This window comes from Juglans regia, chromosome 3, assembly GCF_001411555.2.
Source record: "Juglans regia cultivar Chandler chromosome 3, Walnut 2.0, whole genome shotgun sequence".
In the NCBI taxonomy this organism is placed as follows: Eukaryota; Viridiplantae; Streptophyta; class Magnoliopsida; order Fagales; family Juglandaceae; genus Juglans; species Juglans regia.
Window position 1 is genome coordinate 13,186,887 of NC_049903.1, and position 17,789 is coordinate 13,204,675.

A 17,789-nucleotide genomic window follows, 5' to 3' on the forward strand; every position below is an offset into this window, starting at 1 on the left:
TTTTGTTTGACCGAATTTGATCGAGTGATATTATCAATTATGCCTAAATTTGTGTAAAATACCCGTATTGATGCCGGGTTTTTAATATAAGAAATAATATTTATAGTCATGTAGTATGTAAGCTCTGCATACTCTTTTTAAAAAAAGTGAATAAATATGATACTGACATAAAAAAATAATTTTTTAATGATTGACCTTACTCTTTTTTAAAATGAGTGTACAGCACTTGCATAATTCATGACTATATATAACATTACTGTTTTAATATAGGTTCATAAGGGCATGTTTGGACAGTATCTCAAAATTTTGTGCATGATAATAAAATGATTTGAATGAAATGTTTTATTAGGTTTTGATAAAGGAAAGAGAAAAAATTAAATAAAAATATAATAAAGTTAAAATATTATTTAAATATAATTTTTTAACATTATTTTTATTTTGAAATTCGTAAAAGTTATATTAATTTTTGTGTTTAACTCCAAGGGATTGGCCCAAGTGGTGATGATCTTGGTTTTGGAGTATCATTCAATTCAAGGTCCAAAGTTCAACATCTCATGAGTGTAAATACCTTCTGGTGAAAAGTCAACGATTTGATCAATTTCATGCAGAGAAACTTTCGAAAGTGCAGTGCATGAGACCAGGGTTTACTCTGTAGAGGTAGGTCTAAAGGGTCATGCCTTGGAGAGGTTCCCCGACATAAAAAATAAGAAATAAAAAAAAAATGTGTTTTGTTTTGAATTTTATAAAAATCGTATTGAGTTTTTTAATAATGATTAAGTAATGATTGGATGAAAAATTTAAAAATTTAAAATTGAAAAGTATTTTATATTTCAGTGATATTTAGAAAAATAAAATTATGATAGGTTTTGAGAATTATTTATATCTCGAAACAAAAGTGAATTTCTTTACAAAGACTAAATAAGCTAGGGGTGCTACCCGCCCTCTACGGGGCGGGAACACCCCTTTCTCGCACCCCATCCCTTATGGGGCGAGGAGTGGGATTTTCACCCCTGTCATTTGCCCTAGGGATGCGGGGGCAGGGTACCCCGCCCCGCCCTGGTGGGCGGGGTGCAAGACGGATTTCCAATCCGCCTCGCCTCCTTCTATTTTAAAAAAAAAATACTACATTTTATTTAATTTAAAAAATATTTCTAAGTGTAAAAGTAATTAAAAATACATTTTTAGACCCAAATTATAAATTTAAATTTTATAAATATGACTATAATTTAAAAATTATGTAATTTTTAAATTTGCTAGTGCATATTTTGTATAAATTATAGTGTATTAATTTTTAAACTATGTAATTTTTAAATTTGACGATGCATATTTTGTGAACAAATTTGACAAATTGTAATATATATTTATATATAAATAATTTGTAAAATGTAAATATATATTTATGTTTATATATATAATATATATACATATAAATATAAGCGGGAGTAGGGGCAGGGCGGGGTTGGGCCCTCCCCGCCACCCGCCCCTCTAGGAGTCCTAGATGTGGGGCGGGGGGCCCCTCCCCCGCATGGGTAGAGTAGGGTTGTCAATCCCGCCATGCAGGGGCGGAGCGGAAGCGAGGCGGGGCCCACTGCCCACCCCTAAAATAAGCAACAAGAAAAGAAAAATGATAAGTTTCCTTTTACTAGATAAATATAAATTCTGCATATTAAATGTTAAAAAATTATATTATAATAATATTTTATTTAATTTTTAATAAAATATCTCATCTTCTCTCAAGTGAACCGTGTATCCAAGCAATGACAAAAAGTAAATCCTAATGGGACTAATATCAAGCTTATAAATTAATTTACACTTGAACTCCAATTCTTTTTTTTTTTTTAATCATTAAAAGGAATACTGAATCCTGATTGATACTTGAAGAATCTATTTATCATCTTTTTTTATATTATTATTTCATCATCTCATAATGTGATATTAAATATTAATATCAAATCATGAAATGATGAGAATCGAAATTATCATTATCTAGTATTACTCACTCAAATGAGTATATCTATTTATCATTTTTTTATTATTATCTCATTATATGATATTAAATAATATATTTATCGATAAAATATAATAAATAATTTTCATACAGTCACGTCACAATTCATATAATAATATAAATAAATCTGGGTTTGCCACAGCATGGCTTGCTTGCTTCTGTATCGCCATTAATCGAGCCAGTAGTCTGAAAACGAAGCTTACCTGCTTTCACGCGATTTAGGTAGCTAGGCATGCAACAGTACCGTAACGATTTTGACGTTCATGAAATGAAGACGCCGTGAAAGTGAGACATCTTATAATTTAGGGTCATCGTCATCCCCTTTTCATCGATCTTCACCTCTATAAATATATATATATATATATAATATAATAATTTATACCATTTTTAAATAAATAAATTTTGTGCATATCTTATAAAAAAAAAGTAGTCAATACTTACAAAAAAATAGAAAAATTTATTATTTTTTAATAAAATCCATATTTTTATAAAGAATTTATACAAGACTTATACGTCTATTATAGGTTGCATTACTAAAAATCTATTTATTATTTTTTTATTTATTATTTTTTCATTATTTCATGTTATGATATTAGATAACGAGAAGAAAAAAATCTAAGTTACCATCAAAGAAAGTACGTATAGTACGTACTGCATGCCTTTTGTTTTTATTTCGGAATTAAATAATATTAATTATAGCAAGATTTTTTCTTTTAAGCAATAAAAATCTGAAATATATGTGATCGAGTGTTTGAAAGTCATGAGAAGTAGTTCCTGTCCTTCTCTATATAATATATATATATATATATATATATGTCCATGACCATGACAATTTGGGCGTATGTATAATATAATATATATGTGGTTTTAGAGGTTAGTAACAAAATAAAAATAGATTTAAGTAAATAAAACAAGTTCCATCCATTTGGGAGCAAACCAGATAAGATGTGACCCTTTCACATGGACCACAATCTGAATTACTTTTTTCATCACAGAATATATATATATATATATATATATATAATATATTGCCCCTCACAATATAATATATATTCTTAATTAATCAATTACATTGTATTGTTAAAAATAAGTATCCAATAAATTAATTAGTTGGTCTAATTACATATGTGACGCGTGCATATATATCAGCAATTTCCATTATTAATGAATCAACATATATAATTTCAATGGAATTTAGAAGGACCATTTTGATATATATATATATATATATATATACGTGTGTGTGTGTGTGTGTGTGTGTTATTTTCAAGGCCCAAAAAAGAAAAGTCCAAGGACCGTGTGGATTATAACAGTGATCAGGAACAAAACAATATTATACGTAAAATCGGAGAGTATGGCCATGGCTGCGAATTTGGAAAGTTTGGACAGTGAGAAACAAAACAATAACTTACTTAGGATTGGATAGCAAGATGAAATTTTTTAATTTTGGATGAAAGTTTAAAATATTATTTTGTAATATTATTATTATTTTGAGATTTAAAAAAAATTAAATTGAAATTTAAAAAAGTTAAATTGTTTATTATATTTTATATAAAAATATAAAAAAATAAAAAAATTATACTAATAAAATAAAATAAATTAAAAATTTAATCTCTCATTCTACTTGCCAAAAATACAATTTTGTGACTGAGATGCTAGCTAGCTAGCTAACTAACTAAGCCAGACAGTTTGTGTGCGGTTGCCAACAGGCTGGTGTGTCGTCCATGGCTCGTTTCAAGGACTAGGGACGCACTTTGTCCATAGTGCAATTTGTTTTTGAAAAACTTTGAAAAGTGTGTTTTGTTTAAACTTTTAAGTGCGCTTCTTTTTCAAATTTAAAAATTAAAAAAAAAAAATTGCATTAGGGGGCAGGGAGGAGAGTAGTATTGTCTCAATATTTGACTGGATTTTGTATACGAATGTTCGTTTCGTTGATATATGTTTGTATATATAAAATAAATTAAAATATGTTTAATTTTTTTATGAGAAATTAAAAAAAGTGGTGGACTCTATCAATAATCGGTTTGTTGTTATAATAATGGAAAAATTATTTTATTTATATGTTTTACTAATAAATAACAAATATTATGAGGAAATTCCCCCAATACATTTAAAAATTAATTTTCTACATTTTTCTCCCCAAATTTATTTAATTCAAATTTTCTACAAATATTAAATATTATCAATTATGAAGACAACATTCTCATTTAAATATATTAAATGGAAATTTTTTACATATTATTTAATAAGTACTCAAAATAATTATAATGATGGATTAAACCGTTAAATAAATTAAAGTAATTTTTTTTTTCCAGTCCAAGTTTATCATCTTAAATTATATTTCCTCAACGTCATTTTCATAACTCGATTTATTTTAAGTTTCATACTCTCGTAACCTTTGGCTACATTTGAATGTTGAGATGATCTCAAAGAATTTATGAATAATAGTAAATAGTAAAGAAAAAATAGTGAACTATTTATAAATAGTAATAAACTGTTTGTAAATAATAATAAAATATATTATTTTACTTACTAAACACAGTATTAGTCTCAATCCCCATCTACCGAGATAACGAGCAGATTCTTTTGCCCATTATTTTGGAGATCATGGATAAATATTGTAAAGAAAAAAAAAACTCTTTTATATGAAAATAATAATCTCTCGAAGTCACTTTCCAAATCGCTTTTACGTATTAAAAGAGTCAAAGTCAAATATGAGACATTTTCAAAAGGATTAAGTCCTTGCTTGGATTCAGAAAATATTTTGTCTCATCTCATATCATCTCTATAACTTTCTTAAATTTTTACACAAAATATAATAAATAATTCAACTTTTTTCAAATCTCAATTGAACTTGTTGATACTGAAAAAATACACAACATGCTGAAAGGAGAGAAGAATCTTTTCTGACCCACTGGGCCAACTGAGCCTCGATCGCATGTTGCTTGGAGAAGAAAATCTCATTGGTGCACTCCTTTCACGGGAGGAATAAGAAGAGGAAGAAGATGAAGTAGACTCCTTGAAGAAGAAGATCCCTCTATTTATCTGACTGCACCCCCCAATACCTCATGACCCCTTGGCAGCCCCTCCCCTACCTCCTGACCCCCTGACCCCTTACAACCCTCCCCTACCTCCTGAGCCCTTGACAATTTGCATGCTCCCATGTCCCCATAAACACTTGCACGTTCTCACCTTCTGACACTTGCATGTTTTCCCCTTTATCCCTAATGTTGGCCTGGTGGGTTGGGCCCAATTATGGGCTATGGCATTTTATCCCCCCCAACAGAAGCCCACGATTCTTAAGGACAACTTGTTATAACAAAAATTCTTGATAATTTTCAAGATAAAATATACCACAAAAGTCGTCAACAAGAAAACAAAATAATCCAATTGTGTTAAGTAATAAATGTCACCTGGGGTGAGTTTAGGTGGGGTGTATTCGACCGCGTATGATACGAGCTTGGAGCTCAAATGTGACGGGAGATCAGCTCGATTGCGTATGGTGTGAGCGTGAAGCTCGGATGTTTGTCGTTATTTGTAAAGTGTATGTTCGTTGGATGCCTTTGTTTTGTTGTTAGTGTTGGAGTTTGTATGAAGCAACCCACAAAAAGCGATCGGAGGGCCTATCGACCCCCTGGGTTCACTTTAGGCGGTTGCTGAGCCCATCGCCTCATTCTCGAAGGTAACCCGCGCTAGACGGTTGTGGAGCTCAGATGCCTGTTAACTCCAAAGGCTCGTTGCCGAAGGTAACCAGCTGGTATCGGTTATGCATCATGATGAGTCTAGAGACTTGGCTTGTAGCACCAAGGTAGGCAAGTTGAGGGACTTGTGCTCGACTGGATATAAAGGGAGAGAGCTTAGGAGGCTCTGGCCCTTAGCTGATGTATCGTAGACAGCCAAGGGACTGGACTTATGGTGCATGAAGGTCGGCAAGTCAAGGGACTTGCATCCGATTGGTTGTAAAGGGGAAAGCTTGAGAGGCTTTGGCCCTTAACCAATGCATCGCGACCATGCATTGCAAGAAAGTCAGCGAATCAAGTGACTTGTGTCCGATTGGTTGTGAAGGGGCAGAGCTCGGGAGGCCCTGGTCCTTAGCCAATTCATCGTGGCCAGCCGAGAGACTGGGCTTGTGGTGCAAGAAGGTCGGCAAGCAAGGGATTTGTGTCCTACTAGTTGTGAAGGGGAAAGCTAGAGAGGCTTTGGCATTTAGCCAATGCATCGCGACCATGCATTGTACAAAAAAGGTCGGCTAGTCAAGTGGCTCATGTCCGATTGGCTCGGGAGGCCCTGACCCTTAGCCAATGCATCGTGGCCAACCGAGGGACTGGGCTTGTTTGTGCAAGGTGCTTGTCCGTGTTGAGTTACTCTGCTGGAGCGCGACGAAGGTTAGAGATGTATCACTGTTGGGGCTTGACTAAAATAGTCTGGATGTGCCTACTAGGGAAAGTCTATGCACGCCCATTGAGGGAGTCTGTCGGGTGATCCCGCTAGGAGAGTCTGCCGAGTGAGCCCACTGGGGAGTCAGCCTAGGAGGGCCTGCTGGGGAACAGTGAAGAGCCCTGTGCCAAGGAGTAGAACAGAGGAGTAGAGCAGAGCAGCTCAACAGAATAGCAATGCAGAGCATAGGAGCAGAGTAGAGGAGCACAACAGAGCAGCGCAAAGCAGCATAGCATAGGATCAGAGCCAAGGAGCAGAACAGAGCAGCGCAGCAGAGGAGAGCCTTGTAAGTGGGCATTGTTTGAGGCCAACCCATGGCGTCTAAGTCTCATGCAAGTGGAGATTGTTCGGGCCAAACCCATGGCATCCAAGTCTCATGCAAGTGGAGACTGTCCGGGCCCAACCAATGGTGTCCGAGTCCCATGGAGGTGGAGATTGTCCGAGTCCAATGGAAGTGGAGACCTCAGTGCAACTATGTCAAGTGTGTTCGACTCTCGTGCGACTGGTCTGGTCCAAGCCCATGCACGCTCATTGGCTGAGTCCCGGGTGCCGACCATGGCGAGTGGTCTGGACCATGAAGTCGAGAGCCTTGCTGGGTTGGTGATCCGAGGGAAGTTCTCATGTGAGAGGTGTCTAGACGGTGGGAGCCTGGTCTGTGAGTGCTGTTCGAGTGGTGGGTGAGTGGTGTCCGAGCTGTAGGGGTCGAGCTATTGGGCTGCCGAGCTAATGCTTCCTGAGCAGGTGTTTCCCGAACTAGTGCATGGCCTCCGGGCAGATGGGCCTTGTGCTAGTGAGCAACTGCCGAGGAGGTGACCACCTGGCCGTGGCAGATAGTGCTGGCTGCCCTTGTGGCGGTCGACCATCCCCTATGCGGTCGTCCTTTGGTCGTGGGTTCGTGACCATCCCGGGTGCACAGGTGGAAATGAAGGTGGTTAGCAGACCACCTGGTGGCCGCCGTTGTTCCCGTCAGGCAACGACGGTCTTGGGTTGTGAGGCCTTTAGACTATGCAAGACCATGGTCTGTGGTCCTCTCGTTGGAGCTGCTTCATCGGTAGGGGCAGCCGGTGATGCATTGGCGGAGACAGACGATGCCGGCGAACCACATGGTTGGCACCGGCGGCCTCTCCTGTTGCGTCAAGGCTGGGCCGTGCCATGATCTTCGTGTGCACGGGGCATACTAATCACGACCCATGATAGGGGCCATGGTTGTGTGGTTGGAATCTGCCCGCGGGTCAACTGGGCTCGGTGCATGGTGGACCTCGCTGTGCACTACGAGTGCACAGTGGTTGTGCATGCATGCATGGCACTGTGCACGCAGGGCGCAGTGCTTGCATGTTACTAAGCACTTAAGTGCACTGTATTCACCTGCTAGGGTTTGGGCAGCGTAACTTTTTGCATAGTTCATTAGAGTGAACTGAGTTCAGTGGTGAAGAGCTCGGTTACTCACCTGGGCGAAAAAAGATTTACTTGCCTATTTCTCCAGTAACAAATTTTTTTTCGTAAATGTAAAAATTCAAAAAGCTAATAATACTCATATGGGAGGATGTCATATGCTCGTCAGGTAATTATTCAGCATGCCAAAAAATCGCTATTCTCTCATCTCTGGTTTAGAAAGTGAAACGAATCCCACAGACTGCGCCAATGTTTATGCTAAAAAAATCGCACATGTTGGAATGAGAGAAATAGTCATTCTCAGCCCACTGAGTCGATTGGGCCTCGATCGTGTGTTGCTTGGCGCCCCCGGCAATGTTTTGGTGCGGCTGTACAGTGACAGTGCGTACGTTTAGGGAAGATAAGTATAGGGAAAATCAAGAGATCAAGAGAGACACACAAGATTTACGTGATTCGGCACTAGTCCTACGTCCACGAGCGTTTGGAGAGAAGAGTTTCTACTATAAAATATTTGTTTACAATTACTCATGGTCCCTCACATCTCACTATATAAAAAAAATTGAAGATCCTCTTATTAGAGAAGAAAATCTTACTGATACACTCCTTTCACGGGAGGAAAAATAAGAGGAAGAAGATGAAGTCGACTTCTTAAAGAATAAGGAGATCCCACTATTTATTTGACTGCACCTCCCCTGCCCCAATACCTCCTTACCCCCTGACAGCCCCTTCCCTTCCTCTGACCCCTTGACAACCCCTAGCCTTAAATTTCTAACAACCTCACGACCTTTGGCTTTGTGCAACTGTGTCATGCGTTCCATTACACACATAATTGTTGTATACGTGGTACAGTTAGTTCTGATATCATTAATAATGTTTTAAGAAAATTCAACGTTTCAAGGAAAATTAAGGCCTCGTTTGTTTTTAGAAAACATCGCATCTCATCTAATCATTACAATTTTCTCAACTTCCAATACAAAATAAAATAAATAATTTAATTTTTTCAAATCTTAAAATAAAAATAATATTAAAAAATATATTTTAACAATACTTTATTTAATTTTTTAACTTTAATTTTATCTCATCTCATTTCTAAAAACAAACAAGCCAGCCACGCATGCTCTGTTCGAGCCACACTACTTGATATAATGCAAGTTTGATAAACTCCCGCCCGCCATAAACATCCGCACCTACATATCTTGATATATATATATATATATATATATATATATATATATTTATATACTTTCTTGTGAGTGCTGACCGACTCTGTATTATTTTGTGGGTTTCGAGTTGGTTGGTTGGTTTCTACTCTCTACTGTGGTGTTTGTGGTTTCAGTTGATGATCAATTTTATATATATGAGGGGGCATGCAGGGACGAGCTAGCTACGGCAAAATCTGGCATGCATATGACATGATATATAATAGAAAGTGATATCTGCTTTAATTGACGGGTCATCTTCAACCATGCCAACCAAATCATGGCAAGAAGTGAATTAACTTGTATAGAGTACTAAAATCTCATATATTAATTAATAGGGACTACTATCTGGTCAAGATTTTTGTGTTTCTGAAAGTAATCTACGATTTTGATAGAATTTCATGTTAATTAGCTTGCTATATAGTCTTTCCAATTCATTCAGTCTGATTCGGTTCAGTTTATAGTCGTGATTCAGTATTTGAATTGTCCAATTTATTTCTATATTAGACTGCTACTATAATGTGTAATTACATTGTTATTATACTAGCATCTAACTTATTTCTATACTTCGATTATGTATGGTAGTAATATTATAATGTTTACTATTTATATTATAGTATTAGTAAATTATTTTATAATAATTAGCATATATTAGTATAGTATTGAATTTAACTATAGTCTATATAAGTTCTAGGCTTTTTATATAAGTATATATGATCAAATGTGCAAAAATATATTTATATAAAAAAATATATATTATAATATATTATATCAAAATTTTATTTGTTGCATATATATATATATATATATATATATATATAGACATGAAAATTAGTAATCAAACTGACAAAGACAATTAAAAGAAAGCAAACTATGAAATGAGAAATTTTTGTGAAAAATATGGATTGTCTTCGGTAGCCCCATACAGAAGAAAAAGTAAAGATAAATATTTCGGAAAATCAAAATATATTACAAGACCAATTACAAAAAGAGAAAAAATTATGAACCAACAAAATTTTATAAGAGAAGAAACAAATATTACAAGAATAACAAGAAAGATTAAAGCAAAGTAAAATGCTAGAAATATGGAAAAACAGGTCATTACAAAACAGAATGCAAAGTTAAAAAATATAAGATAAATCAATTACAAATGCTTTTGGAAGAAAAAGAAAAAACTTGGATTGATATGAATAATGCATATTAATGGTAGTTTCACTATATTTTTGGTGTTGTTTTCTATATAAATTCAACATCTAACATCAGCTTCATATAGTACATAACCTTTTTATATATCTAGTGGACGCTTGTTGCAAAACTTACCCTATACTTCATAAGAGTCTGTATAACTTCATGGGTGGAACTCCGTTAAGGCCTTGTTTGGCAACCAAGTATTTTTTAACATTTCTTAACTTTTCTCGTAACTTCATTTTCAAACATTATTCCAACATAAAAAAGTAACTTCATTTTCAAACATTATTCCAACATAAAAAAATTTTCTATTTAAAAATTTTAACTTTTTATATAATCATTACCTAATCATTATTCAAACAAAAAAGATTAATATAACTTTTATAAACTCTAAAACAAAAAATAATCTTAAAGAGTTATATTCAAACAATGCTAACTTTATTAATCCATCCTCACAAACTTTAATACAATACATATATTTTAAAAAATACTTTTATTCAAAACTTTCTTCATTCTTTCTCAAAACCTAATCTCAAACATATTTTCGAAATCCTCAAATATTACCAAACACTTTTGCTAACCAAACATGGCCTTAACTTTTGAAACTTATAGGAAAAATTTATTGAGGTATTTCTATAAAAGAAAATTTTGTATAAATTTACTTTTGCCCTTGGTTTTATCTTTTAATTTTGCCCCCAACCCTCCAAAGTTCAGTTGTCTTGAACTAAAGTCCTTCTCCGTAAAACAAACGACCATATGAACTAATTAAATCCCCGTATGAACTTTTAGCCTTTTGTGATTTCCTAACAACGCTAGGAAATCACAAAATGGAGGGTATAATACCAGGAGTGTTAGATCTATAAAGAAATTCATTTATCTGGTTTAAGGTGATATGTCATATTTATTTTATAATACACAAATATTTTATAATATAACATATTATATAAACTATTTCATTTTATAAAATTTGATATTTTTTATAGGATTTCTTTTATAAATCAAGCATTTTTCATAATAAAAAAACTCGGTAACAAAAAAAATGATCCAAACTAGTTTATCAAAGACTATATAAATGTGTAGGAGTGCATTGGGAAAAATCCCTCGCTATTATAAGACCATGCTAAGAGCTAGTTTGGGAACACATGAATTCTCAAACATTTTCATATATTTCCTCTCAAACATCACTCAAATGTAAAACACTTTTTAATTTTTAATTTTTAACTTTTTCATCTAATCATTACCTAATCATTACAATTTTCAAAAACTTCCAAACAAAATACAAAAGGAAATACTGTTTTTTCAAATTTCAAAACAATAATAATATTTAAAAAATATTTTAATTTTATATTATTTTTGTTCAAATTTTTTTCTCCCTTCCCAACATCTTAACTCAGACCATTTAATTATTATTTATAAACAATTTTACTACTATTTAGAGATATTTTGAAATATGTGAGTGTTGTTCTAATTTTACCACGTGACACGTTTCACCATCGACAATGACGATTTCAGGTGAACAACTACGATGGAGAAGTTTGTAAAACAACTGCACTAGATCTACGATTTGCCGATGAGGTAATATTGCTTCTTTTGTATATTTTGATCTAATTTGTCTAGCACCTAGACATACGAGAAATAGGTGATACGATACATTCAAAACATTAATTGACAGAAGTTGTAGTTTGGGGATAAAATGACAATTTGGATAGTTCCACGATAATATTGCAAAAGAACTAATACTATAAGGTGTAAATTGTAATTTTGTCTAAAAACAATGAAGCATAACGCCTAAATCCCAAACATAAGAGGCACAAACATGAGGGAGTTGTAATCAAACTTGACACTCAACTTAGCTTCTTCTACCATCTAGTACAAACTTTAATTTGACCTTATTCAGTGTTGCTGAAACATTTTTTATGTAAATTCTTTGTGTAGGTGACTCTGCACAACAATCCAAAGCCAATCTCATAACTGAAGATATGCAGTCCTCCATGGCAGTATGTTCTTTTTCATTTCTCAACAAATTGGCATCAACAATATTGAGTATTGAAGTGAGCAGTGATTCATCTACCCAATGTTTCAAGGTCATTTCTCCAATAAACATGCCATCCGTAGGCCTCTTTCTTGTGAAAGTTTCCATTAGTAGAATGCCATAACTATACACATCGCCTCTTGTAGAAACAACTCCTTCTAATCCATACTCTGTGGATAACATTCTAACTCATCATATATACTTTCTTATTTTATAATAGTGAACAAACAAATTTGAAAAAAAACTACTTGTAGATCAAACTAAAAAAAAGATATATATATATATATATATATATATATATATATTGCTCCAAACTCAAAAGACATTTAATTGCATGTGAACAAGTAGAAGGATGAACATGCAATTTGAAATGGAAAAGTTTGAAAATTTACCTGGTGCCATGTACCTGAAAGTAGCAAGAGTCATGGTCTGCATCAGAGAGTCCCTATCATCTAAGAGTTTAGCCATACCAAAATCGGCAACATGTGCAACCATTTCTTCATCTAATAAGACATTGCTAGGTTTCAGATCACAATGAATAATTGTTGTTGAATAACCATGATGAAGGTATTCTAATGCTGATGCGATATCAATCATTATATTTAGCCTTTGTAAGATATTTAGATAGTGATATTGAGAGTGCAACCATTTCTCTAAGTTTCCATTAGGCATGTATTCCAATACTAGGGCTTTGAAGTCAATATTGCTGCAAATGCTGATGATTTTGACAAGATTTCGGTGACGAATATTTCGTAGAACCTCACACTCTACATCAAAACTTTTAAATGCCCCTTTAACTTGCAAGTTCATAATTTTTATTGCAATATCCATCCCATCTGAAAGTGTTCCTTGGTATACCGACCCAAAACTCCTTTCACCAAGTAAATTATTAGAGCTGAATCTATTCGTTGCTTGTACAAGTTGTTGGTGAGAAATTCTTCTCCATGTAACTAGAGGGCACAAGTCTGCTTGAGCAGGAGATTTTGGATTCCTCTTTTTCCATCTTTTCCAAGCAAATGCAGGGGTCACTGCAAGCATTATAAAACCAATTGCTGGCAATACATACCTTAGCATATGTGGCCATGTTGTCTTATTTTTGCGAGGATCACCTTCTTTACATGGGGGAACTTTCAATCGCGCTGCACCACAAAGTGCATTGTTTGACATAAATGATGCAGCTGAGAAGTTTAGAAATAGTCCTCTTGTAGGAATTTCTCCTTGTAGTTTATTGAATGAGAGATTTAGATATTTGAGGTAATAGAGTCCTTCTAAGGATTTGGGAATCTCTCCAGATAATTTGTTATCGGAAAGATCCAAGAACTCTAAACTTACCAATTCACCAAAAGATATAGGAATAGAGCCTTCTAGTTGATTTATTGCCAAGGAGAGATTTGTCAAATCTTTGAGAGCACCAATTGTTTTGGGGATATTACCTAATAGTTGATTTCTTGACAAATTCAATATCCTCAAGACCTTCATTTTCTCAATCTCAGATGAAAGAGAGCCACTGAAAGAATTGGATGAGAAGTCAACCTCCAAGAGATCTGTAAGCCTCCACAAGCTCAATAGAATCACAGAAGTTAATTGATTGAAGGCTAAGTAGAGAGCTCTTAGCGAAGTCATATTATCTATGCATCTAGGAATGTGTCCAGATAGATCATTACCAACTAAAAATAATTCGAACAAGCTCCTTAGATAACATAGTTCTGGTGGTATGGTTCCTTTTAGTCTTCTATTACCATCAAGGCCCAAACTTTGAAGCATGCGCAAATTTCCTATTGTGGTTGGAACAAGTCCTCTCAATTCGTTGCTGGATAAGTTCAACATGGTCAAACCACTTAAATTCCCGATCTCTATTGGAATGCTACCCTTAAGTTTGCAATTATCTAGGTGAAGTGTTTGAAGAGAACGAGAGAAGTTTCCAATGGTCTTGGGAAGGAAGCCATTCAAGTGATTTTTGCTCAAAGCTAAATAAACGAGATTTATACAATTGGACAAATAGGAGAAAATACTCAATTCTGGAGATTCAACTGTCAAATCATTGAATTGTAGGTCGAGGACCTGGAGGAATCTTAAATCTCCTAGCGATTTTGGAATTAAGCCTGAGAATGAGTTCCAAGATAAGTCTACGAGAGAGAGCTGTGAAGCATTAGAGATGGAGTTGGGAATTGTTCCATGGAAGTGATTTCCCCCAAGCATAAGTAGTTGAAGATTTGGAAGGAAGAGACCCATATTTGATGGAAGATGGCCTGATAGGTTATTTACCCCCATTCCAATCGATCTTATTGTTGAGATATTGAAGATCCCAAATGGAATTGTGCCAAAAAAAATCATTGACTCCAATTTCAAAAGCCTCTAGATTTTGCAGATTACCAATTTGATTTGGTATTAAACCTGTCACAATATGAATGGTCATTTGTATTTTCTATTCAAGATGATAAAGAAGATATAATGAACCTAGAATACTCAATAGCAGTAAGAAAATAACCATGACCTCAAATATCATGCATGGGGCTGGGCTGGCACATTTCAGGTTGAATTCTGGCTCCTCTCCCAGTTCAAATTATACCATGGAGGTGTCACAAATAGCTATGATTGTTTCTGGGTCCTCTTACGATTTTGTTACTAGACTTGTTGAAATCTTCTAGTTTCAATATATTTTGAACAAAGTATTTTGTACTTCAAATTGAAATTAATTAATTGTTCAATCAGAGATGATCATAGACATGTATACTAAATCAATAATGGTATTGATGTAATTGACTCATATAAGACTATATAAGCATACCTTCAAAGTTCGATCAAAAAACATGTCTACTAAATCAATAGCCTTTTCTATGTAAATTGTTTCAAATAAGACTAAGAATACCTTCAAAGTTGTTGTAGCTAAGGTATAACTCCATAAGCATGGTTAAGTTTCCTATTTCTGGGGGTAGTCTTCCTGTAAATTTATTAGTCAATAAATATAGAATTTGCTAATGTTTGTATTTGAACAAAAATGATAACTATATATTGGAGGTTGATAGCCGACTAAACATACCTTCAAAGTTGTTGTCATCAAGGTATAGCTCTGTAAGCATAGTTAAATTTTCTATTTTCGGGAGTTCACCTGACAATTGATTACGATAAATAGAAAGATACTGTAGATTGGGAAGATGATCAAACATATATGTAGATAGTCCACCATATAGCATATTGTTGCCAAGTTCAATGATTTGTAGTGAAGATATGCTGAAGAAAATGGAGGATATCGGTCCTGAAAGCTTGTTTGCTCCAAGATAAATTTCTTGCAAGGAAGATAGCTTGAAGATAGAGGAAGGTATGGTGCCTGAAAGTTGATTGTATCCAAGAGCAATAACTTGCAATGAAGATATGTTAGATAGAGATGGTGGAATAGTACCTATGAAATTGTTTTCATTAAGATACAATTTTCTAAGTTTAGTTAGCGATCCCATCTGTGATGGAATTGCTCCATTGAATTCATTGTATCCAAAGTCAAAGAATTTCAACCGAGTAAGATGAGACAACTCAATTGGGATTGAGCCATGAAAACTATTGTTTGCGATGCTTAGGCTCACAAGAAATGAAAGGTTTCCGATATGCAGAGGAATGGTACCTACAAGGCCCATGAAAGAAAGGTTTAAGACCATGACTCGGTTATGCCTAGAACCACAGATGACACCTACCCAATTGCAAATGGAAGTATTAGTACTGGACCAATTTTTTGTCAAGTGATTTTGGGGATCAAAAGAAATATGAGCTTTCAAGGCAAGAAGAGCAGATTGATCCGTGGTAATATTGGGAGTTGCTGCCAAGGCAATGCTAAACCTGCACACAAAATAAAGCATCAGGAAACTTGTTGGGGCAGCCATGTGAAGTGTATGCCGGTTTAGGCACTCAAATTGAGGATTAACAAGAGAGACTGATGTATAAAAGAGATTGCAGCTAAAGAGGGAGGGAGGGAGAGGGTGGTTTGCGCGTTGTTGTCATCATTGACTTGTGCGGTAAAATTAATGTGGAAAGACCGCCAACTCATGCTGCATGCGTTGAAGTCAAGGCTAGCTAGTGACCACATTAAAAAAAAGTGAAGCAAATAAGTTTCAAAGATATAATAGTATAACCCAAAATAATGTAAGCCATCACTTTGAATCTTTGACAAAATTGCATCAGAGTGCAAATAATAAAACAGGGAAGAACTCAATGAAAAGCAACACTCAATATCATGACAAGCACATAAAGAGACAAACATATAACAAGATAAGCATAATACTCCATCCTTATGTGTCCTTTGGAAATTAGAACACAAAACAAAATAATACTCGATCTCTAATCTCATCATCTAACATAAGCCCTTGACTAGAGAAAAGAGAGACTTGGAAAAGTAGTTGAACTTAATGCATTCAACTGTCCGTTGGGAATATGAATATGAATATGAATATCCAGTTTCAGGGGTGCCAAAAGAGAGAACCTTTCCTTCCTTCAAGCAGAATTCTAGTTATATGAATATCAATATATAAATACTCGAAGAAACTTATTTGTAAGCAAACTCAATGTTGCTTAACGTTGTCTGGGTAGATAGCATATAATATAAATATATATATATATATATATATATATATTTATGGAAAATGCTAAATTTACTTAATAAAAATTTGTAAAAAATTTATTTATCCACATGTCAGTTATTGATACGTTGAAAATCATGAAATTTAAAATTTAAAATTTGAATTTCAAAAGAAATTAACTAATAGAATGCGTTTTATAAGTAAAATTGTAAGACTATGTATGTATCATTAACATTGACTTATGAAGTTGTACCTAAATGAATACACACATATATATACCCTTTAAATCTGCTTAGAAAAAAAAAAATATACCCTTTAAATCAAAATGAGTTTCATATCTAAGGGGTTGTTGGGATGTTGAGATGGTTTCATCTCATCCTATTTCATGTCATCATATCTAAACACCATTCAAATATACAGTTTTTAATTTCAAATTTTTAATTTTTTTTATCTAATTATTACTTAATCATTAAAATTTTTTTAAATTTCTAAACAAAATATAAAAAATAATTCAACTTTTTTAAATCTCAAAACAAAAATAATATTAAAAAATAATAGTATAACAATATTATAACTTTATAATATTTTTATTCAATTTTTTCTTTCTTATTTCTCAAAATTCTATAAAATATCATAATTTAAATAATTTTACTATTATTTATAAATTTCTCTTATTTTCGTTAGTTCATACCGTGTAGTTAGCGTTTTTTTTTTTTTTTTTGAAAAGGTGTTAATGTACTTTAGTTGGGAAAAAGACAAGCTGACTTTTTATAATGTGACTATTTAGTATTTAATAGAGTGCTACTTTTTTCAAAGTAACGTATCAAAAAAATTGAAGGCATAATAATAGAAATTCCCAAAGGTGAAGACGTGATCATTATGTTGAGTTCCGAAGCATTTGTACAAATGAAAAGATTTAGGGTGTTTATCAATTGTAATGCAAGTTTTTCAAGTAAATCTAATTATCT

At 34.0% G+C, this 17,789-nt stretch overlaps 1 protein-coding gene across 1 annotated transcript; it reads right to left on the reverse strand.

The window, feature by feature from the left end:
- Window positions 1-12,073: 12,073 nt before the first annotated feature.
- Window positions 12,074-15,906, reverse strand: LOC108998043 (probable LRR receptor-like serine/threonine-protein kinase At3g47570). The gene is made up of 4 exons (XM_018974471.2): window positions 15,297-15,906; window positions 15,126-15,197; window positions 12,649-12,759; window positions 12,074-12,426 (listed from the first exon to the last, which is right to left on the reverse strand). Exons 1-4 carry the CDS (start codon window positions 15,904-15,906, stop codon window positions 12,074-12,076), a joined length of 1,146 nt encoding a protein of 381 aa, XP_018830016.2.
- Window positions 15,907-17,789: the final 1,883 nt, after the last annotated feature.

Bases quoted from the DNA above. Each gene is read 5' to 3' on its own strand.
- LOC108998043 (XM_018974471.2), bottom strand. From the start codon at position 15,906: ATGGTCTTAAACCTTTCTTTCATGGGCCTTGTAGGTACCATTCCTCTG. The intron at 15,198-15,296 runs GTATGTTTAGTC...ATAAATTTACAG, and splicing joins TGATGACAACAACTTTGAAG to GAAGACTACCCCCAGAAATA. The intron at 12,427-12,648 runs GTAAATTTTCAA...TGTTATCCACAG, and splicing joins TTTCAGGTACATGGCACCAG to AGTATGGATTAGAAGGAGTT.